The sequence below is a fragment of the Stegodyphus dumicola genome, chromosome 12, assembly GCF_044657685.1.
Source record: "Stegodyphus dumicola isolate Sdum_Otavi_A_Nest chromosome 12, ASM4465768v1".
Classification (NCBI taxonomy): Eukaryota; Metazoa; Arthropoda; class Arachnida; order Araneae; family Eresidae; genus Stegodyphus; species Stegodyphus dumicola.
Window position 1 is genome coordinate 108,442,436 of NC_140779.1, and position 24,385 is coordinate 108,466,820.

Here is a 24,385-nt window from a genome sequence, read left to right on the forward strand (position 1 = left end):
AAAATTTGTTGTTTGCAGTCATAGATAAAAGAATGGAAGATTAAAATTACTTTTAAAATTTATGTCCAACATTTTCTTCATTTTTGAAATTAAAATATTGAAGTTTATTTCTCTGCTTTTAAATGAATTACATGAAGATTTGTCTGTTTTAATATCAAATATTTCTATTTATTTCATTTTTTAATTTTTAGAACTTGTGTCGGCTACGAATAAATTTGACGGTATTTTGAACGGTACAAAATTGACTTGCAACCCAGTTTCAAAGAAGCTGAATCCTTCTGCCATAATTGTCATGTAAGTAAAGATTTATTGTTTTTATAAGCTTTTAGTTCACTCATAGTGTTTCACTGTGAGTGGAAATTTTTTCATCGATTTACTTACTTCCTGATAAGCTATCGAGTTCAAATTTTGTACACACACTCGTTGACAATGCAATGAGGTGAAACGATTTTTTTAGAATTCTATTTAGATTTTTTAATTTGATGATTAAACAATTTTTTTGTACGTATCTCCATTTAGCGGACAAACTAAGCATATCAAAATTTTACTGTTTGCACCATCAAAGAGCACAACGGGGGAAAAAACATTTTCAATAAAACTTGCATGAAAATTGTAATATAATTTCCAAATTTTGGGCGAATTTTTGAAAATCATTAATTTTTCGACTATTTAACATTTATGATTTTAAAATTTCAATACCTAAAACTACATCGCATATAAAAATTTGAAATTTTCACAAACAATAAAAATTATTTTTTCAGATTTATAAAGTATTTTATATTTATTAACTAATTTTTATGATTTAAATCTTTACTATAACTTCTTCTTTCCATACTTCTTCCCATGTTGTTGAGTGTTTGAAAGTTTAGAGCTTCTGGCAGCCATATCTTGCTGTTACTATCGTTAGCTTTGTTTGTGTTGTATAAGATTTTGCTAGCCGACATTTTAAATACGCGCCGTTAAATATCTTGAGGCAGTCTGAGTAGCATGTTTCATGTATAGTCTTCGGCTAAGATACACACATTTCTATTTAACATTATGTGATGCTGTTTTAAACTCCTGTAATACGCAGATGTTCGACTATCGCACTGCGCCTTTCTGTTCATTTAAGATTGAAATAAAAAGGCTATTTTAACCTTCTTTAGACTTAGATATTTGTTTCAGATGAAGAGATAACTCACTATTAGTTTAGTAGCTTATCCAAAATTTTAACACAAGCTTCTAGATACAGCAGAAACCCTACAAATTATTAAAAGTAGCCCCTGTTTATAAAGGGAGATATTTATCTAGCTATTTTGTAAAGTTACGAGATGGGAGTTGAATGGAGCACTCGTCTCAAGCATTTCATAGTTGAAGGTATCATTGTAAACATCGAAGCTGTAATGAAATTTTAAGCGAAAAAATTGTTAATTAATAGGATAACTTTTTAAATATTCATAACATTTAGATGGAATGGAATGCAATGGATATTTTAATATGTGATAGTAGTATCACTATTTAATTTTAATATATAAAATATGTAATGGCAATTCTAAGGGAAAAATTGTTAACTTATAGTTTTTTTTAACTTTCATAACATTTAAATAGTAATGAATATTTTGATTACGAATACAAAAGAGGCAGCTTGTTATAATACGAAGTACCCATCTCGAACTGTCTGTCCAACTGCAGTCTTTTAATACTAAGTATCCGTAATTGAAAGTAGTAGAAGGAAGGCCCAGCTAAGTATGGGCTACATAAATACAGAGTTTGCGATCGAACGAATAACCCGAATGTGCGTCGTAGATGAACGTTGCAAAGAATTGCTGCGTTTTTTGAGAGCTCATGACTAATAGACTAGTTCACGTGACTTTACCATTGAAAATAATTTCTGATTTCCTCGATTTTTATATTAGGGATATTTTAATGGTAAACAGAATGAGGCTATTGTAGTTAGAGCGCCTTTTATCCTCTGAGGAAGTTAGACCTGTCTGGATAGATTGAGAAGTAGGCAAAAGATGAAGCTATATTATGATTTTTTTTTACAGCAATCTGTTCGAAAACCTCACCGAGTTTTGGCAAGAGGGTGATAAGGCAGTAATCATCCTGTTTTGGACTATCTTTGTCGGTCATGAAAATCATACAAATTGTGGCCATTTTTCAAAACTTCGGAAAATATCAGTTGAAAAGGCAAGCATTTAAAATGCTTCATAAGCTTTTATATGAGAGGAGAAGATTTCGAGTCATTTTACTTTTAATGTTATCAATACCAGAATATTTCTTCAGCGTGAGATATTTGATGATATTGGCGATTTCATGTGAAGACATTAGTCCAGTAGTTTTGCATTATGGTGGAATGCTTGACCTAATCTCAAGTTGTTTTGAAACACGTATGTCAAAATGAGGATGGCAAGAATGTGAGTTGCTATGTGTTATTTTTCAGGGTGAATAACATTGGTTTTTAGAGCTGTAGCTCTGTTGGATTACACAAATATATTTGTCACCTGTCTTGAGAGTGGGATATGTGTCTTGCTTGGTCCTAACGTTTATGATAAAACTCTAGAATGAGCCATCAGTGATAATTAGGCAGTCTGTTCATTCCATTTCGATTTCCTGTACTTAGCGATCAGCTTACTGATTTTTCTGTCGACAGAATTGATAAGCACTTTGGCTGAGACTTGCAATGCATTCCCCAGTTAAATAAATACGAGTACTTACCTCCATTTCAGCTTAAAAATATATTACTGGTGTGAATTTAAAAGGAATTTCAATTTTAAAAACTCCTGCGTTTGGTTTTAGGTTTATAATGTAAAATGCTGTAAACAGAAAAGTATCAAAGGATTAAAAATGGTTATCAAAGTATTTAAAATATGCGCCGTTAAATATCTTGAGGCAGTCTGAGTAACATGTTTTATGTATAGTCCGTAATACGCAGATGTTCGACTATCGCAGAAACTGAGCCTTTCTGTTCATTTAAGATTGAAACAAAAAGGCTATGTTAACCTTCTTTAGGCTTAGATATTTGTTTCAGATGAAAAGATAACTCACTGATTAGTTTAGTAGCGCCTCCACAATTTTGACACAAGCTTCTAGATACAGCAGAAACCCTACAAATTATTAAAAGTAGCCCCTGTTTACAAAGGGAGATATTTATCTAGATATTTTGTAAAGTTACGGGATGGGAGTTGAATGCGCTTATGGAGTACTCGTCTCAAGCATTTCATAGTTGAAGGTATCATTGTAAACATCGAAGCTGTAATGGAAATGTGTTTTAGCGCGATTAAAAAAACTGCATATTAGTGTCTGACCATCAATGCATCCCATCAGAATTTTATTATATCAACAGATAATTATATATATTTAAGACAAGTATACCCCTAATGAATGTAAAATAGAGTAATACTAGAATAGTAAAAGAAGTCTTAAAACAGCGTAATCTTTGTAGGTTTAATATTAATTAACTCAATTACATTATGATTTGTTGTTGTTCAACCGAGATAGAAGTTCGTGACTCTGGCTGCCGTACCGAAGGGCCAGGGTTCGAATCCCAAAGGATGAGTAGATGTTTGTAAATGTGTAGTATTCGGTGAGTCGAAGGTCCCCTCGAAAGGTTGGTGTTATAGGAAGAGGGATGGGAGATCTTGAACCCCCCCTGGGTGTTTTCCTTCAAAATTAGGGGATAGAGCTGAGCAAAATCGTACTACCACCTATATGGTGCTCAAGGCTCTTGCCAACGACAGGCACAATCTTTCCTCCTTGTCACGATGAATTTCGTGGACTTGTCATCATTTCAGACAAGCGAGATTTATCAGTCTTAAAGATTTCCCCCCCCGGGGGTCGACGTAGAGAACTCTGCGAAGCTACTGGCTAGGATGTGTACCTAGGCAGTCTCGGCCACGGGGGTATAAATTTTATGAACTTGGTGGTTCTGAAGGCTCTGGGAAAGGTCACTTATTGGCCGGCCTCGGAGTCTGGCATGTCCTAGCGCGGCGTGGTGCTAGTAACTCGGAGGTTATCCCCTGGGGTCGCTGGGTAATGTCCCGCTGCGACGGGCTCGCCCGAGCGACTGGTAGGAGCATTAGACGACCGGTGCTGCCTGGGGCCCGTCCCCAGGTGGTGCGCGGCTCTTCTGGAGGGTAATAGTGGAGGTTGAACCTCCACGACGTGCCCAAAGGGAGAGTCGACCTGTAGTGAGATTAAGTTTACTCGGAGCAGGGAAGCCCAAACGCCATAGTCTTAAAGATTTAGGCTCTAAGAAGGTTATCACAGGCAAAAGCGAGATTTATCACAGCAACAACATTAATATTTTGCTTTTTCTTTCGTATTTGCTTTCAAGAACTTCTAGGCATTATCGGCTTTATGATATTGGCATTATCGGCTTTATGCATTATTCACGAAGATTCTTAAACTGGTGCCCCACTATTTGCATGAGGCCACCGAAGCTATTTTGTACAGCTCGCGAATATATTTACCCTAAATTAATTAGCATTATTATAACATCAATTATTAAGCAAGAATTTGAAGAAAGATTTTAGATTTTAATGATTTTGAGTCACTTTTTTATTGTTTTCATTACCATTAAAAACGAAGTGAGTTACACACCAAAATATCAACAAATAGAGCTAATTAATTTATATCTCCAGCTTTCCTAGCTTCCTTCGTGGTGTAGTGGTTCTGCACACTGGGCCCTTAATACAGTGGTTTCGATTCCTAGCGAAGGCGTTTGCTCATATTTCATCTCTCTGGTCTCAAAATTACCTAATGTTTTTACAGTGGCGCCCGAACTAAAAGGGTGTTGGATGATGATACTCCTCACCCAGGATTTGGCGATTGGGTCCTCTAAAAACCCGAGTCACCTTTTAAAAGGGGGAGTATATAAGGTATTTCTCCCACCTTCTTGGCGAGCCTTCGTTGTGTAGTGGTCTGCACGCTGGGCCAGTATTAGAGAGGTCCGTGGTTCGATTCCCTGCGAAGGCGATTCCTCATTTTTCATCTTGCCTGCTTCCAAAAAATCCTAATGTCTCTATAAATTTATACGATGATATATAAAATTCATTAAAATATTTGAATATACAGATTTAATTAGCCTCTTTTCAAAGGAGGAATACTTTCAGGTTCGAATTCTTACAGTAAGGAAAATCGCTTTGTTTGGGAATACATTTATATGTGGAGAGTTGTTTGTGCATTAAAAATTAGAAAATCTAAAAAAAGAACCAGCTGACCAGTCAATGACTGACCACTGAGCACCTACAATTCGTCATAGAGTTTCTAGTAATTTTTCTCCAAGTTTTCAAACTTAATTAAACTGGAAATACCGTGCATACAAATATATGTATTTTTTAGCATATGTCAAAGAAAAATTTAATAGGAAAGAGAGTAGGTTGTCATTATTTGTTCTCAAGTTCGGTCTCATATGGAAAGTTTTCGTAATCCGTTTCATTTGAGTTTAAGCAATATATTTATTGTATTAATTGAACGATTAGACTTATCGGAAATAAATGTCAGGTGAAAATTTAATTTTTAAATATCAGTACCTTTGAATTACAAAGTGCAAACAACAGAAATTTCGTGCAGATACCAAACTTTAAGTTTCAGACAGAAAATTAATTTAAATTGGAATTTTTTCATTTGCATCATTGTTTTTACTATTTATGTCTGCTTTGATATCTGTCTGTTTTTACTATCTGTCTGCTTATTATTTATGTCTGCCTTGATATATATTTAAGAAATCAAATTTTAAATTTAGTTTAAAAATTTGTTACGTCTGAAAATTTTCATTTTGGAAAAAATAAACAAAAGCAAAAATAAAATAAAATAATAAATAAATAAAAATTTTAAAAACATTCGGCCTATCAGCTGCTTTTAAATAGTGCATTTGTCCCGCACAGAATTTGAGTTTGAGACCACTGGCTTAATAGGCGGGCGTTGAATATTTAATATTTTAATTTGTCTTCAGCATTTGTTCTGAATTTGCCGCATGCTGCGAGGATTACGATCTGCTATATATTCAATAGAGACGGACGATCCGTTCCGAAATTGATTTAAAGAAACAATTCATGAGTGAATTTATTCCGATTCCAGAAAACGAACTTGAAGCTCTTTTACAGTTCTTTTTACAGTTTGTTAAAAGCATGCCAAGAATACAGGTCTGCGATTCGTTCACGAATTGATTCATGCTACGGAGCTAGCAAATGCCTGATTCATAAAAAAGAGCGGAAGAAAGTTGAAGAGTGTCATCTTTCCCATTTTAGCGAGAAAAAGAAAGTTTAACCTTGCATGTTAAAAGTGAGCTTAATTCTATCGTTTGTCAACTTTTTGGAAAAAAAAAAAAAATATTTTGTAATTTTATTGCTAGTTCTGTGTGGAAAGGAGGTTTCAAAAAATCGGAAAACTACGGCTGAAAGAAATAGGAAGTTAGCATTTGATTGATTGAATTCTTCCGATCCTACCTTTCATTCAATTCTTTCCGCTTTTCGTGAACCTATCTAAGCGCTCCGGATCTTTTTCATCAAGGATTATTGTTAGGAGCGGGGGAATGATGAAAAAGAACGAATCAGTTTCTCTGAGCGAATGGTTCTGATACGATCCCATAAAAAAGCAGTTTTACCCATCTCTTATCTTCAAATTTTATGTAAATCTAGTTGAAAAGGTAATAAAAAGGTTTATTATAAAACTTCATTTGAGTTTGGGGCTACTGTATGGGAGAAAGTAAGACGAGGGGAGAAATCTGTCATTACTTTTCTAGGAGATAGGATTTAAAGTAGTACGCAACTTCCTAAAAAAAAAAAAAAAAAAAAAAAAAAAAAAAAAACTTTAAATAGAATAATTTTAATATTTTCCCGAAAGTGAATTTCAGAAAATTTAATATTTTCTGAAATTTATTAGTGCTTTATTTAACTGAAAAAATCTACATGTTATTCATTTAGCCCGTAATAAGGAATCTGTATTTATCTTATTTAAAAATGTAAAAAACATGTCCTTTCTGTGGCTAAACCTGGTATAATTTTCGAAGGTACGTCTCAGAAAGAGTGTAAAAAATTATGAATGAACTATTTAGAATGTCTCAGTAAAGTTGTTTCAATTGTCGAAAATTCTAAGTTTTAAATGCATAAAATTTTAATTAAAATTAGGTTTTGCATTGAAGTATACATTTACTTGGTCTTTTTTTTACTTTAAGTATATTTTAAAATTTTCGTAAATCCGTAAACAAAATATTAAAATTTTAAATTATCATCTTATATCTAGCGAAGATTTCTTATTACAAAAGTCTTCAGACACTACTGAGACTGGAAATAAATCATTATGGAATAAGTTCGGCTTTATCGGTGGTCATCATTTTCTTTTTTGTCCTTCTATTATGATAGAGAGTTCGTTGTTCAACGCTATTGGGAGGCTCGAGATTGCATTATCTGAGTGCAGATTCTCCGGTTCGAGGATTATCTGTGCGTGAAGGTGATCAATTAAAACCACCCAACGCTGTACCTAACAAGTGCAAAATAAGCACGCAGCAAGTTCGAACATGCTCTAAAAACCCCTAAATTACGTTTTCAGGCTAAGCTTCTACGATTACTTCGTGCAATTAGTTCTGCAACTACATAGTCGAAGGAATCGTTTTGGTTGATTGGTGGGATTTTTTTGTTTCGTACATATTTTCGTATGCCAAAGGCAAAGGTATATAGGTATATAGTAACCATAGGCTTTTATGCTCTGGAAAGAATAATAAAGGTCTAATTTAATGCATTTAAAAATTTTCGCATTATTTTCTAAAAATAAACGTGTTTGATTATTTTTGCGAAAATCTGCAATTATATCGAAACACAATAAGTGTGTTTGCGTAAGGGTGCAGCTGCTTTCAGTCATGCATTTCTAAGAAAGACTATCTCACATTTATGCTACGCTTAGACGTTATATTACGTCTGGAAATCCGACACAAGCAGCCTGTTTCATTATTGAGGTCAATTATTTGTGTTTCAGGACTTTCACCACTTGGATAGTAATGGAGCTAGAATATAGGACACTAATTGTCTAATATATTGAATTAGAGGAAAAATATCGTAATATTTATAAAATAAATTGTCTTATTTAAAATAATTTTTCCAAATTTAATTGCTTTTTTTTATTTAAAATCTTGCTCCCGTCATTCATTAGCTGATGTACATTATTCAAAATTATTTCGAAATTGATGATAAATAATGCAACAAATATGGAAATACTTTATCTGAAATGATATTTTTACTATTGTGATATTTTTACTGTTTTGAATCATTCACTGAAAGTTAGCCTCCTTGGAAAAAACTAATTTATTTCCTTGAATTTCAGCATGCTGCTTTATGTAATATTTCTGAAAAAGAATAATTTTAATAGATTCAAATATGCCTATTTATTTTATAGCATTTCTTTGCCCCTTTCAGTTATTTGTCATTAAGTGATCACAAATTGTTACGAAAGAACATGTGCATTATATTTACTTAAAACATATAAACATTGGTTTTGCATGTTAAGCCAATTTGAATAATGAAGACGAATATCTAAGCTGTTGATTCAGACGTGAATGATATGTATTTTCGTGAGATTCACAAAGCGGAGGAAGCGGATCCCTATTGCACGATGCATTCATGACAAGGACATATACATCTACGTCTATTGTTTTCATTATCCAATAGTTGCTGCTCTACAGTGCAATAGTACTTATCCCACTTTTATTTTTCAAAAAAGAGTATCACATTTCATTGCGTATAAACCATAGAGGAAATTTTAATCATGTGTTACTCACTGTTAGCTGTTCCACCGCCGATCTTCAAAATAGCGAAAATAGGAAAATATGTAACATTTTTTGCAGTTTCACGTCGATTGCAATTAATAAAAGTGGACAAATAAAGCAAAATAGACTTTTTTAGCTCCAGGTAAATAAGGAATAATAGGACAATTCGGGATGAATGTGCCTAAAAATAAAGCAACTTTCTCTAGCTACTACTCAGTTTACTAGATACTGTAAAGCGGAGGTTCCCAACGGGGTCAGCATTGAGCTCCTGTGAGTCGCTGGCATTTTAAAGGTGGTCACTGTAAGGCCCAGGCAAAGAACGCCTATGTAAAGAAGGAAAGGCTCCATGGACGTAATGTAAACGACTTTGTCTTCTACGCAGCTAGAAAGAAGAGGGAAATTCGCCAAGGGATTTGGGGATGGAACCTGTTGGCGAAAATTTCCCTCTCTGTGATGTACCGGACCTGGCCGACATACATACACTTTACATACATATAAAATATACGAAAATACATATTTTTTGGCGCAGGGCCGTTCCCAGTGGGTTTATCTGAGCTAACGGAGTCAGTTCCATGTGTCGACTAGCTCCGCTATACCTGCACTTCAGATTTTTCAACTTGCTGCCCTATGGGGAAAAAAGTTGTGGAGATGGGTCGGCTACGTTAGTTGTCCCCGTTAGCTCAGATAAACCCCAGTGGGAACTTTTAGGGGTCGTCTGGGGGTCGATAGCCGAATATGCAGCTGCAATTGATCGACATAATGAAGGTTCCATTACTTATAAAAGATGTATTAATATAATTAATAATTAACTTGTAGAGACATTAGATATTTGGAAGCAAGAGAGATTGAAAAATTAGCAACCGCCTTCGCCGGGAATCGAATCGCGGACCCCTGGCGTACCGGCCCAGCGTGCTACCGTTACACCACGTAGGCACGCTAGGGAAGTGGGAGAAATACCTTATATACTCCCCTTTTTAAAGGGTGACTAGGGTTTTAGGGAACCTAGTCGCCAAATCCTGGGTGCGGAGAATCATCATCCACTACCCTTTTAGTTCGAGCGCACACTGTAGAGACATTAGGATATTTGGAAGTAAGAGAGATTGAAATCATAAAATCATAAAAATCATAAAAAGAAGAATAAAGAAAAATCATAAAATAAGTAAAAAGTACGCAAAAATTATTTATTATATTTTTAAGTCTGTATTTTTTTAAGTAGATAACTTTTAGATGAATTTTAGTGCAGGATAAGAAAGTAAAACACATAACCCCCCCCCTAAAAAAATACAATTAGGAAAAAAAATTTTTTTTTTCAAAAATTTGTTTTCTATTCTTAATAGAACCGTTATCTTCAGGTTATTCAGTTGAAATTATTTGTATTATGATTATGTTTCATACTGTAGGCTATAGGAAAAAAAAAATGTAAGGGGTTCGTTGAAGAAAACCATTCCTTTAAAAACGTGGTTACTGCAAAAGAAAGATTAGGAATCCCTGTATTAAGCAATGTCGCATAAATATACCAGCTGAAATTTAGTCTAAATTGCATTGATTTTTATAATCGGATAATTGCATAAAAACATATATTTTGGAACAGATTGTTAGTTCACTTTCTAAACATGAAGAAAACAAATTCAAAGGAGCCATGTTATGGTAAATATTTGTTAAATGAACTGTTACTGTATTTCAAACGATTCAGATATATGCGTGTCATTCAGATGCGACACGACGACTAGATATGAGATTTCCTATTGTTCACATTGCGGAAACAGTTTCAAAGCATGGACTCCTCATCCCAAAGATTCAGTTGAACAAAGCCTACAGCTGAAAATTCTGTACAAAATCGGTACCTGAAATTAGCTTAAAAACTGAACAATGAAGTAAACCTTTTTCTCACATTGAGTGTTTTAATCCTGCATTTGATTAAAAAGACACAAAGTTAATTGCTTCAGTTTTATGAAGTAAATTAAAAATGAAATTAACAAAACGAAAAATAATGCAAATAATTTTAACAGGTATGTTTTTTACTTCCTTGTACGAAGTAAAAGAAATATTGTAATCGTAAAAATTTCGAGTGTCATATTTCAACGAATAAACTCATTTTAACCATTCTCGAATTCATTTAGACGCTTTTTTCGCCTGCCATCTAAACGCACGGTCAGGTACTTCCAAAATGGATTGTAAAATGGATTCAGAAGCGATTTTTTGGTGATGCATGTAACTCAAAAACGATTACCTATAGAACGCTGAAATTTTGCATATGAAACTGCTATAATATATAGTTGGGCATCTCCCTTTTTTGTTGCAATAGGCCTCACCAAGCGTGTATATATATATATTACATATACCCACTTTCTTAACGGCTCTGTCTGTGAGCTCTGCGTTTTTCTTAATGGTAAATTGTTAATTTTTTTTTTCTTTAAAGTGATTGAATATGTTGTTCTTATGTCCCGGTTAAGGTTTTTATGCCTTTAGTTAATCTGTATGCAATATTTATAGAATTATCAAACATTTTAAAAGTGGCGCTGGGTCTAATGAGGCTGCCATTTGTTTACATTTGAAACTCTTATTGGAACAGTGAATTAAGTCAGTTGGTGCACCAACTTAAGTGTCGTTTAGACGAGTGGGACCAAAAGTAAACTTTCAATTTTGTGCACCAGAAGTTTTACCTAAATGTATGTTAGCCTAATTGCTTGATTTTGAGAGCAAATTCTAATTTTAGTCGTAAAATATTTTTTTAACTGCATTTGTGTTTTATGTTTTTTCGAATTTTTCGATTTTTAATGAAGATGTTTTTGAGAATTTTTGCTTCGCCGCAAAGTGAGGACTTAAATGATTGAATGAGAAATATATCTCTAATAATTGGAGGGAATAAGCTTAAATGAAGTGCAGTGGAAATGTATATAATTTAATAGGCCGTACAAGGAAGTCATGTGGTGTCCAATGATAAATTCCTCCCATTAGAACTACTTGTTTTATCTCACTTTCGCATGCACATAAATTTAGACCAATTTTTGAGCAATGTAACTGTAATATCAGGAAAACTTGAAGTTTTAGATGTTCCCTTCCTCGGATTCGAACTTCATATCTTCTGGAAAGATCGGTTGAGTTTTATACCAGTTTGGTTTTTGTTTACATTGGAAAAAATTATTTTTATCAGCTTTTAATGTGGTGTCTCTTCTGTATGATGATATGTGTAGAATCACGAATTTGCAATAAATTGGTGTTATCACATGCCTTTAATGCAATTCTCTTCCAAATCTTCACTTTTACACTTCCTTAGCATGATTATTAATACATATTGAATGAAAATGTGAGTGAGTAAGAAGATTATGCAAAAGCTAACTCCGTTTCATCTTATCTCAACAAATAGTTGAATTATAGCCCAGTTTGGTCTCTCAGATGATGACTTGCGAAATTTCAAAGTTACAAATTAGACCTACATTTATTCTCAAGTAAACGTTTTGCTGATCCCAGTCTTATTCTCAAGGGTTTGGATTTATTATATTATGGTGAAGCGCACTAAGTTACCTGCCTAAGGGAAGAGACCTTAATGGAGTATTTTCTGTCTGAAACTGCCTCGTACTCATGTTGCATTTGTAAAAAACTGCGAAAACTTCCATGCAGCCAGCCTGTTCGATGATATTTGAATCCGCATCAAATTCCCAACGTTCAATATTCTTATTCACACCACTGCTGATGAGCCGCTTATTATTCATGAATACAATTTCCAGTTTATTATATATGTTCTAAATCTAAAATTCTTCTCAGTCATGATTGTATGTAAATTGCATATACATATACGATTTTTAAATATCAAATTGGAGAAATTTTGGATTATATTGTAATATATTTTTTTACGAAAACCTTTTAAAACTTCAAGTAAAGTATCACTTCTGATTTATCTATTTTGGGCAGAATCTAGTATGTCTTCCCGATGTATAAAAATTCTTAAATAGTAATATTTTCTAATATTACTATTTAAGAATTTTTAGAAGTTTTGGATTATATTTTAATATATTCTTTCATTAAAAACAGTTATGAGCTTCAAGCAAAGCACCACTTAAGTTTGTCCAATTTTACTTAAAATCTAATCAATTCCTTATATGATTGCAGAAAGTTTAAATACGGAAAACTGAAATATTTGGAAGTTTGATTTAAAAATTTTCCTCTACGAAATACACATAGACATACGGACAAAGAGGCAGACAGACGTTATTGTAAATGTAGTAAAAACATTGTGGGGAACCTAGTTCGCGCTTATTCCCTGAAATCTCTATAGACTCTTTGCATATAGAACTCTGTATATAGATCAGCGGAAGATAAACAGATGAAGAAAAAACTTTTTGCATCACAGAAAAAAGGGCAAGGAATTTATGTGCTACTGATTATCAAAGAATAAACTTAACTTGTAATAAAAAAGGAATAAAAAGAACGGACAACGGAATATCTTTTTAGGGGGTAAATAGGAAGAATCTAGGTTTCTTTATTTTTCAAAACATAGTCTTAATTGTTTTATCTGTTAAAAATGTTATTTCAACGTTATAAATTTCATATGCTTTCAACATTATAACGTTATATTGTACTTCATACTATATCTTCATTTTGAATTTAAAAAAAATTGCTTTCTATATTTTCTTTCTTCAATTGCATTTTATTTAGTTCACATTTGAACTGATTCTTCACTATATAAATACTGTTGCGTACACTTCACTATATAAATACTGTTCGTAATTCATTGCATGCACAAGTCCGATAATAGGTTAATAAAATTTATTTTATCAAAAGAAATATGTCAGAACACTAGAATTTTCACAGAAATATTCATACAAGTGTTCACAGTATGGCACAGCATAATCAGCAGTTACACTTAAAACTACTAAGAACGTTAAACACAACGTAATGCAAAGCGCATATAATAAGAAAACTAACTGGGATTTATTTCAGTTGACGCGGAACTACACCTCGCAACAACAACAACTAAGCAACTGAGAGCAGAGGCTCTCTCTTCCGCCTTAAATAGTTTTCAACGGGCCGCCGAGATATTTCTGGTACTTTCTGCTTCTCGAAATTACTGGAAAGCATTACGAGGGTCGAATTATGGTTACAGCTAATATAGCGGTCAATTAGATTTATTCAGTTACAATACTTATTCTAGGGATACAGGGACCGAACCAAAATATTGCTAAATTCTCGCCAAATTTGGCGTTAAAATTAGTCGCCAAAACCATTGATAGCTCGGCGATATCTCGCCAAATTACCAGCCTACCCATTTACTCAATGTTAAATGCACTTGCCTTTGTATTTTTACTTTTCTGGCATAGCTTTCTTTTAAATTGTATCTCGCGCTACATTACACAGAAAAATACAATTTTACTTATAATTCTACTAAAATTACCTATCTAAGTACAAATATTGGGGTTTATATGATAAGCTATTTTTTGACAATTTATGTAAATCAGCTTTTTTTACATAGTATTATTGTATTCATTTATTTTTACTCATTTTTTTTTAGATGTCTCATGTCTCTTTTTGGCTTTCTAACGCTATTGGGAAGCTCTGTAACTGCATATGAATATTTTTATACTAATCAGTTGCCATCAAAAAATGTAGTATCTGAAGCGGGTGATGGGGAAAAAGTTACTGAAAGTAACGGAGTTAGTGTAAATGCTGTGGAAGACGATAATGACGAAGAACTTCTATTTTCTAAGCCAAAAGAAGGTAATAAATAAATTAATCATTTTCTGTTTCAGATGTTTTAGAGCAGTTTTCTTTTTCAAACAGTAGATGGAGCTTATTTAAAAGATATATATACTTATTATGCGAAATTTGTATTGTTTACTGTTGAATTTAGTTTAGAGAACAGGAATTATCTTTATTTATTTAAAGCTTCAGCTAATATGCATGTGAAACAATGATGTAATATATCTAATCAAAGAGATTTATGAAATAATGTGCATATATTTTAGAAAAATGTAATGGAAAAGGAGCTATATATTACAATATTTTTACTATAAATAAATTTATATATATGTGTGTGTGTGTATTGAATGCAATAAGTATTAAAATTCATTTGATCTCATTCCTGCTTTTGTGTATTGTTGTAATATTGTGTATTGATTTATTTAGTTGTTTGTTTATTTTTTTGCTTTTGGCGTGATACTTTTGGGGTTTATTTTAGTGTAATTGAACTTGTAGCCAGATGAAGTACATAAGTGCTCATTTCTAGTATAGAATTGTAGGTCTTTAAATTCTGATCCCACCAACATTGATACTGTTAAAATAACTCATCTAGAACGCTAGACCTAAGCAAGAAAGCTCCTGACAAGCCTGAACGATATTAACCACATAAATTTCTGGCCATCATGACGATTTTCAGGAAGTTTTTCAGGAAGGAGAAAACGCATTTTCAAAGACTTTTAGTTATTTTTACCGTAGCTTCCAGAAACCTGTGCAACACAATATAAATACTGTTCACAGAGTCGGGATGAGTAAGTTCTTACTCAGTTCTGAGTACTTTAAGCAAAGAATTTATAACAAGAATCTCATTATAAAATCCTTGTTTCAAGAACTACAGCTCAAGCGTTAGCTAAACTACATTTTAGAGTCTGCTCTGTGAATGATATCGATTTAGTCTGCCGTGGGTGTGATATCAGCAGTGATTTACGATATCTCTCGTGTGCTAAGGAGGATTTGTCCGAATTCTCCTTGAGTTATTCACAGCTATTGATTTTACTATGTGTCATTATAAATTACAAAAAGTTCTCAGTTTGCTTTTCCTCGCCTAGAGCCACTATTGAAAGAAGCGTCTTCAAGCTCCTAGCTCGCTAAAATGAATATATATAAAAGCTGAGAAATTTTAGATTAAGATGATATATATTATTAAAGCCGGGTGTGCGAAGAGTGCGAAATTAATTGAATATCGAAAAATGATAATGAAGTAAAAATTAGGTAATGAAAGGAGGCAAGTGTCCAACGGGAAATATTCAAATCAAAAACAAAAGTAAAAATGAAAATAAAAATAATTCAAAACTGGAATATAAACAATTCAATAAAATCAATAAAACGTAATCAAATGGGTATCAAATGTATAAAGTTATTAAACATTCCTTGTTCCTTTTTCAAGGAGCAGCTAGGACTTGACGAGATCCTAAGCTATTTGAGATATGGGGCCCTTTATGGGGGATATGAGATATTTTTTTTCTTAATACGGGATATAGTACAATTTTTTAAAGTAGCCCTCAGAATATGGGGGTCCTAAGCTATAGCTTGTGAAGCTTGTACGTAATTCCGACACTGGGAGTAGCAGAAGAATTTTCAACAGAGCTACGTTTCTGAAATATATCAATATGACTGGAAATTCTTAAAAAATTTCAAATGAAGCTTCAAAGAAGGCCCAATTAAGAATATTTAATTAAAATAATCGACGTGCTTTTAATGTGCAACAAAGCAAATTTTTCAAAGAAATATAATTCATCATTTATTTTTGGATTTATTCATTGCTAATAAATTTACATTGATTTTTATTGTACTTTATTTATTTTTTGCATTTAATTTGTTTTTTTAAACATTTTATAACATTTGTTTATTGTTTAATTAACGAAGAATTAAAAATGAAAAATATTAGCAATGTATAGAGAATGCTTAAACATATTCATCTTTTTTCCCAGGAATCCTTGAAAAATGTAAGCCATTTCTTAAATGCTTTTGTATATTTACCAATGGATCTAAATTGTTAAATACCGATGGAACTGAAGGACAACTGCTTTGTATTCATGGGATAAGGTTTCTGAGCATGACTTGGGTTATTCTTGGCCATACTTATTTATTTGGCGTTAGTGTAATAAGTAAGTTTGTCTTGAATTTAATACTTATTTTCAATATGCAGTTGTTTTCATGATATATATTTTAACACAGTATTGCTAATGAAACTTCCAGGGATTGTTAAATAAAGGCCCGAGAAAACGTTTAGGCGCTAATTTCTAATTTGTTCTGTTGTAGTGAAGAAAATATTTTCTTCTTCCAAAGAGACAAAAGCAAATCATTTAAAAGTAATTCGTTTGCGCCTTTTTTAACATTTTCAAAAGTAAAATTTAAGTAATAGAATGTAATGAAAGTAATGTATTTTCTTCCTTCCCTTAAAGCAAAATGAATGAAATTTTATTATTATCCTATGAAGCGAAATTAAATTTAATATGAAATGTTTAATGAGCTTATTACATTAGAAATCCAAAGATTCGCGAATGTTTTTAATCCGAGTATATTTTCAGATGTAAACAAATATAAAATTAAATTCAGTATTGCGCCAAATTCTTCGCAACTTTCACACATGCGAACACAATTTTTTAACATAAGGGCCTTACTTTAACATATTTTGGTTGAAAAAGCGAAGTGTGTTGTGTTGTGATTTCCCTTATCTGACAGTAACACCCTCACAAGCCCACGAAATTCATCATGGCCAGAACAGCAAGATTCCGCATGTCGTTGACAAGAGCCTTGAGCACCATACAGGCTACAGTAAGACTTCGGTTCAGGCAAATATACATTTGTAGAAAGGTTCCCGCGCGCGAAGCGCTACCCTTGTCGAACTGTGGCCAATTTTCGAAAGCATGTTTTCTAAAGTGATTTTGGCATATCATCTATATTATTACATAATTCAAACAATGCTGAACGAAAAAGGTGATGGTACAAAATAAAGTGTGACCGAGAAACAAACAAGCAACTACGACCGTGGCTGAACGACGTAAGACGAAGATATCAGGCAGTGCGAAGTATTCCGTACAAAAAAGTAAACACCAGTATTGCCGGAGAGTTCAGGAGTCCATAAGTATGACACTCAAAGATATAATTTTAAAATATATTACGACGACAATATGACAGCAATAAGTAAAGTTACATGCACATAAAAATACAATTGAAAAGTAAGGTATAACAAATATACAGCAATAAAAGTACATATGGTGCAGATATTGTAATTCATACAGAGACATAATATAATTGCATATGGTATTTTATATATATATATATCACAATTGATTATTTGCCTTAGAATAGCTATAGATGATGCCTTAGAATAGCTAAAGGCCTTTTTCTATTTTCCCTGACTTTGAAATTATAGTTAAGCATGGGTATTGTGGGGTTGGAAACCCTTGGTATGCTTTTATAAAATTTGTGGGCCAGAGTGGCCATATACTCATGTATATATGGAATATTGAATTCGCGGTGGATTGCCGAGTTTCTTATGAACCATGGGCAACCCGCCGCTTGTCCTAATGCAATATTCTGTAGCGTTTGCAGTTTTTTGACATTTGTATCAGAGGCATATCCCCAGACAAGACAGGCATAAGTGATGATAGAACGTAACATGACTTTGTAAATGAGTAATTTGTTGTCAGTAGAGAGAACGTTGTTCCGAGCAATTAAGGGGGAAAGTGTACGTTTACGCGCTCGGAACTTATTAATGAGCTGTGTAATGTGTGGGGTCCAGGTGAGACATTGATCTAGAGCAACGCCTAGGTAAAGGGCCTGCTTGGTCCAGGGGATGGGAGTTCCATTTATATGGTGACCTGAATGTTGTAGTCGATACTTTTTTTCCTTGTGAAAAGAATGGCATCAGATTTCTCCACGTTTATTTTAATTTTCCATGCCAGTAGCCAGGACTCTAGTGCATGTATGTGGTTTTGTAGTGCTTGAATGACTGAGCCATGAGATGCATTTTTTGATAGAATTGCCGTGTCGTCAGCGTCCATTGCTAGTGTAGTGTCTTGGGTATGTGGTATGTCGTTCATGTAAATATTGAAGTAAAGCGGGCCTAAAATTGACCCTTGTGGCACCCCTGCCCTAATGGGCCTGGGGAAGGAAGTTTTGTTGTTAACACGAACGACAAAGTGTCGATCCATGAGATAAGAATAGGTGATGCGTGTGATGTAGTCTGGGAAACCCAGGTTTATGATTTTGTGCCTGAGGCCCTCCAGCCAGACTCTATCAAAGGCCTTAGCAACGTCAAGGAGTATGGTTCCTGTGATTGATTTTTCTTGAAGGCCCTGGGATATCATTTTCGTAACCCGGTACAGCTGGTGATTGGTAGAATGCTTTTTCCGGAACCCATGCTGGTCAGCAATTAGGAGATTGTTGGCTTGTAGATGATGGATCAACCGTTGCTGTATGAAATGCTCTGCCACTTTGCTAGTTGATGACAGTAGACTAATGGGTCGATAAGATGCTGGCTCCGAGGCTGGTTTGTTGGGTTTTAGAATGGGAGAAATCACCGCTGTTTTCCAAGGTGTCGGGAAATGGCTGAGGTGAAGCATGTCGTTGATGATTCTGGTGAACTTGAGTATCATCAGTACACCCATACACTTAAGCATCTTGTTGCTGATGGTATCTAAGCCAGGACTTTTCTTGGTTTTCAGTTGACAGATGTAGTCATAGACCTCTGAAGGCCTGATAGGGGGGATATTGTCTGTATGTGGTCTTGTAAGGAAATTTGTAAGTGTCTGTGAGACAAGGTTTTCTGTGTGTGGGTGAGATATGTTGTTAGTGCATAACTGAGTAGCGTAATGATCAGCAAGTGACTCAGCTTTCTCAGTGTCGGTGTAGGCAATTCCTTGAGGGCTAGTTAGGGGCGGAATGTTAGTGTAGCATCTCGTAAGTTTATTTGTGTCTTTCCAGATACTATCCTCATCTGATGAAAGTGAGGTCAGATAGATGGCCCAGTCGTGGTCTGCTTGTTTACGTGTAAGAGCCCTGACTTGGCGATTAAGTTGACTGAGGAGTGCTCTATCGGGGGGGGGGTATCTTGACCGCTGCCATGCTCTCCTTGCTGCATTCCTGTCTTTAATCAGTCGTTTTATTTCACTATTAGGTTTTTCATTCCTTCTTGCTGTTGTAAGTTTGCTGTTGTTTTTTAGAGCTGTTTGCAGCTCAAGAGTGAAATTACTGACAATAGCATCTAACTCATTGCCTGTATGTGCTGTTGAAATGTGTATTGATGTGTTGTCTAAGGCTTTGGTATATCCAGACCGGTTAGTGATGAAGGCCTTTTTGTGTGGTGCATTATGAACAGAGAGATCAAGGTCCATGAGAACTGGATTGCGATCTGATGACAGCTCGTCTAGGCTGTCAACAGATTTAACGGCACAGCCCTTGACCAGAAAAAAGTCAATGAATGTAGCAGATATTCCGTCATAATGTGTTGGGGTTTGTGGAGCTGCAATTGTAATTCCGGCCTTTTTGGCGAAACGATGAATTACATTTCCTAGGAATGAGTTATTGTTGCAGTTCCACTCGCGGTGGTATGCGTTGAAATCTCCGCCTAGAATGACTTTAGTGTTGAGTTTGGTTATTGCATCAAAATCCTGCATAATATTTACATGTGAGCGTTTGTTGGATGGCACATAGGCGGAGATAAAAGTGACTGGGCGTGCAATGAGTGGTGTGATTGTGATAGCTAGGGCCTCTAGGCCTAAAAGCTGTGGCAGTGTTGTGTGGTAGTGGGAAATGGAGCGCTTGACAAGTAATAACAGGCCCCCGCCTGGACGAGTGGTAGTTCTTCTGCGGTCAAGCCGATAGAGCACATAATTTGCGATTTCAAAGGTAACTGCAGGACCAAGCTTGTTTTCCTGTTGGAGTAAAACATCAGGATTATACTCCTTGACAAAAATTCGTAATTCATCAATTTTGTAGGTTAAGCCATTTGCGTTCCACGTTATCACTCGAAAGTTACAGACCATAACTTAATCAATTTGATAGCCCGTGTATTTCTTCGAATATAAGATGCAATACTTGCATCTTGTCTAGTAAATTATTGCATTTCCTTAACTCAGGAAGTTTGCTTTTATAGATTTTTATCACTCGGCCTAGGCCGTAACCAAAAATATTCTGTACCTCTGCCATAATTTTAAATATCTCAGATGTATCAGAAATACTGTTGTTATCTCCATTAACTCCATTGTTTTCAGTATTGCCAGTATAATTATTTTTAACCTGATTACTATTAATTTTTTGCTTATGACTACTGACCTGGGCAGCAGCAGACGGTTGCACAATAGTTGGGGAGTCCAGATTTGTATTTGCAGTATCAGGCACAGTAAGACTTCGATCAGTTGCACCCCCAATTTTGTGGGGAGAGCACCCCGGAGGAGTGACGGGTGCAAGGGTTTACCAGCCCTCTTCCTCTATGTCCAACCTCATGAGAGGACTTTCTTCTCGCTATATATTTACAGTGCTCCCCCCCCATTCCGCAGAGACATTTACAAACATCCATGCCTTCTTTGGGATTCTAACTTGGGCCCTTCGGTACTGCAGTAGTCTCCCCTAATCACTACATCGAATGGGTGGTGAAAAAGCGAAGTTATTTGATTAATGAAGTTACTTAACTTTGTCTGCATCCGTAGTAGTGCTAGATGGGATCGTGAAGTTCTACACATATTTCATTTCAGATAAATCTCTACCTTTGGGCATATATTCCGCTACATTTAAGGTTAATTATGAATATATATGGTAAATATATATGTAAAGATATATTTATTTCTTCATTTTTAAATCATGAGATCAAACTGTAAATGTGTTACTGCTAAGTATTATCGCAAGTGATTTGCTTACAGTCCACGCTAACGTATACAGAAACAGGTGCTTAAGAGTAACACTTATTGAGATTTCCCAGGTATGTAAAACGGAAAAATACCAAAGGAAAGAAGGCTTGTGAATTTTTTAAATATTAAATTCCAGCACTAACGATTTCTAAAAGCACATAAGTACTTAACATGATAACAAGAATAGCATAATGATTCATTTTACAAAAAAAAATATTGATGTGATATTTGAAAACAGAGCACTTTACTTATTATTTGCTTTAAGTGCATAAAAATTATTTTGAAAGTAATTCCACTGCTGGATATGCAGTTTTATTTACACGAAATATTTCGGTGCCTCTTCCTAACAGAGGTTTTTGTTCTTCAAAAAAATTCCATATCAATTTCATGAGCTTCTCAAAGAAATGGTTTGTAAACGACTGCTAATTTTGTGACCACTGGCTATCTTTATTGAAATGAAAAGGAATACTGCAGACTTTTCATGTTTTATGTCATTTCATGCAAAAACAGCAGAAGAGTTTTTGCCAAAAATAGGGACTTTAGATTTATCTAAACTTTTTAAATGAAAAAAGTATTTTAGGATGGAGTGATTTTAGAAGATAAGTCTCCTGTGACATCGTAACTGACTGATGGTGAAATTATTTCAAGTGTATTAAACTCAGTTGAATCGTATCGCAACTAAACAAATTAGTCTGTTATCTAAACATTACCTTATTCAATTAGTCTGAAAATGAGGAAGCAAAAAACCCTTTCAGTGAGGGTTTAGCATTTGGCCAATGGTATCTAAACTCTCTTGAAACACAAGCCTAAATTTCAGAAAAAAAAAAAAAAAAAAAAGTAACCTAAAGGGTTAAAACAAGCCACAACAAAAATAATGTTCGAAAAATGTATTTTTAAAAATTTTTATTTAATAGGCTTTAGCCTTGCGCCACTATAACGGCCAGAAGTGGTGGCCATTTCATTATGCAAGCACCGAATAGTAGCCCCCGTTGCCTCCTATGCAAGGACAACGATTCGAACCCGGGTTTATCGCTACGAATTAGTTTAGTTTATGTGACTACGGCAAAGCCTCGACAGCTTAAAGGGAAGGATGTCTTCTTAAAGGACCTTCTAAGGGAAACTGGGTCGTATACACGTTACACATGACGAAAATCACCAAAACGCCCATGCAGCTAGCCCGTTCGCGGAATCCGAACCTCGGACCGAACTATCAGTGTTCAACGACTTTACCACTCGGCCGCTGGTAGGCGTCTATCGCTTCGCCAATAAGGGTCACTAACCACTATATCAGCTGAACGGCTCATGCGGAAAATATAAAGGCAGTTATTTATAATATTAATGTATATTGTCTTCTAGAATTATTGAAAGTGACAAGGAGCGGATTATATCTTGATGACTGATAAAAAAGAATTAAAAGAACTTTTATTTTATTACATTTTTATTAATATTATTAAAAAATTTTAATGAATTTATATTTTTGTCTTAAACTAGTTTAATTTTATATTTTTTGTTTGCACTTTTGAATTATTTCATATTTTATTTTAAATAATCATCCGTATATAATTCAGAAACGTGACTCCATTTCTTTCTTGATTTAGTTTTTGGTGATGGTGAGTGTATCCGCATGGCGTAAAACGTAGTTGCCTACTAAAGTAGCATACTTGATGTTGTTGAGATCCTCTCACTTTTATCTCTATTTATCTCTATTAACCTAGAGATAAAAGTGTAATCTTATTGTTGAGGAACCTAAAGAACTACTAAGCGAATAATCGCTTAAGTCCAAAAACAGAAATGTAGACTCAAGAAGGGTTAATTACCCTCTATTGCTCAAAATAAGGATGTACAGATGGTCTTTTTCTCAGGACGTATAACAAAGCCTCCACTTGCGCTTAAACTCAAAAAAGTAAGAAATAAGAACTTAACTAATGACTAACTAAAGAGATTTAGCCGATGGTAAAACAATTCCTAAACTAGTTGACCCATAATATTAAATTAGGCAGTACAGCTATCAAGGGTACGCAATACGACCAAAGCTTAGTAACAGCTTAGAGAGACGTAGTAAAATGGCAAATGAGCGGTGATCAGGAAATCTAATTCTGTCTTTCGAAATCAGCGAACTTTGACTTAATTACTCTCTACTACTCATTTGCATTTAACGCGATTCTAAAAACTCATTCTGGTAAGGAATTGTAAACTGAAGCTAGGAAAGCTTGAAAATAATTGTTATAAAATTAGGATATACCTTACGATGTAAGTAAAACATAAACTTACGGGTGCTTGCCTTGAGCTTAACAAAACAGATGAACGGGATATGTCAACCTATGACATATGAGAAAAAATATACGATGAAGATGTATAACAGATGATTAACTTGAGTGGCACAAACTGCTACATTAGGCAAGCAGAGTCTATTTGGCTATTCGTTTAGGTCGGCAGGTACTTAAGCTGCAGCGCCTTATTTCATTACTTTTAAACGTCTTACAAATTTTTGCAATTTTAAAATTTACTTTACATATATATATATATATATAATTTATTTCCTAAACAGTATTGATTAATTGATTATATTATCTCCTAGGAAAAATGGAAAGCTAAAATTCTTCAACGCATAGCCACCGAAATCAGTCACCTCAAATTTAAAAGTACACTGAATTGGTCGCAACTTACATCAGATATTAATAAATTAAAACAGCTTTTTACTATTACAAAAATAGATAAAGCAACTAATAACTTTAGCATTATATGAAAACAATTCTACGCTGAAATTATTCATAAAGAACTTCTCAACGCAACTACTTATCAGTTAGCCAACCTTACAGAAACATCTATAATAAACATGATTAAAACTTTTCATAAGAAACTCAATATTACTTTCAATGCAAACTACAACAGATTTACTAATCTTTATGCGATTCCCAAATTCCATAAAACACCATAATTTAGATTTATAGCTAATGGAACTAATAATTACAAGAAAAATGTAGACTATTATTTTTCAATTCAACTTAATAAAATCTGTAAATTTATTTTCAATGATTGTAACACTAATCATAACTAT

At 34.2% G+C, this 24,385-nt stretch overlaps 1 protein-coding gene across 1 annotated transcript in view; it reads left to right on the forward strand.

Moving 5' to 3' along the window:
- LOC118193795 (nose resistant to fluoxetine protein 6-like) overlaps positions 1–24,385 on the forward strand; it is a 72,325-nt gene that overhangs the window by 10,931 nt on the left and 37,009 nt on the right. The window contains exons 4-6 of the mRNA XM_035364941.2: positions 192–294; positions 14,250–14,455; positions 16,405–16,581. Coding sequence (XP_035220832.1) covers positions 192–294; positions 14,250–14,455; positions 16,405–16,581 — 486 coding nt within the window. The remainder of the gene's footprint in view (positions 1–191; positions 295–14,249; positions 14,456–16,404; positions 16,582–24,385) is intronic.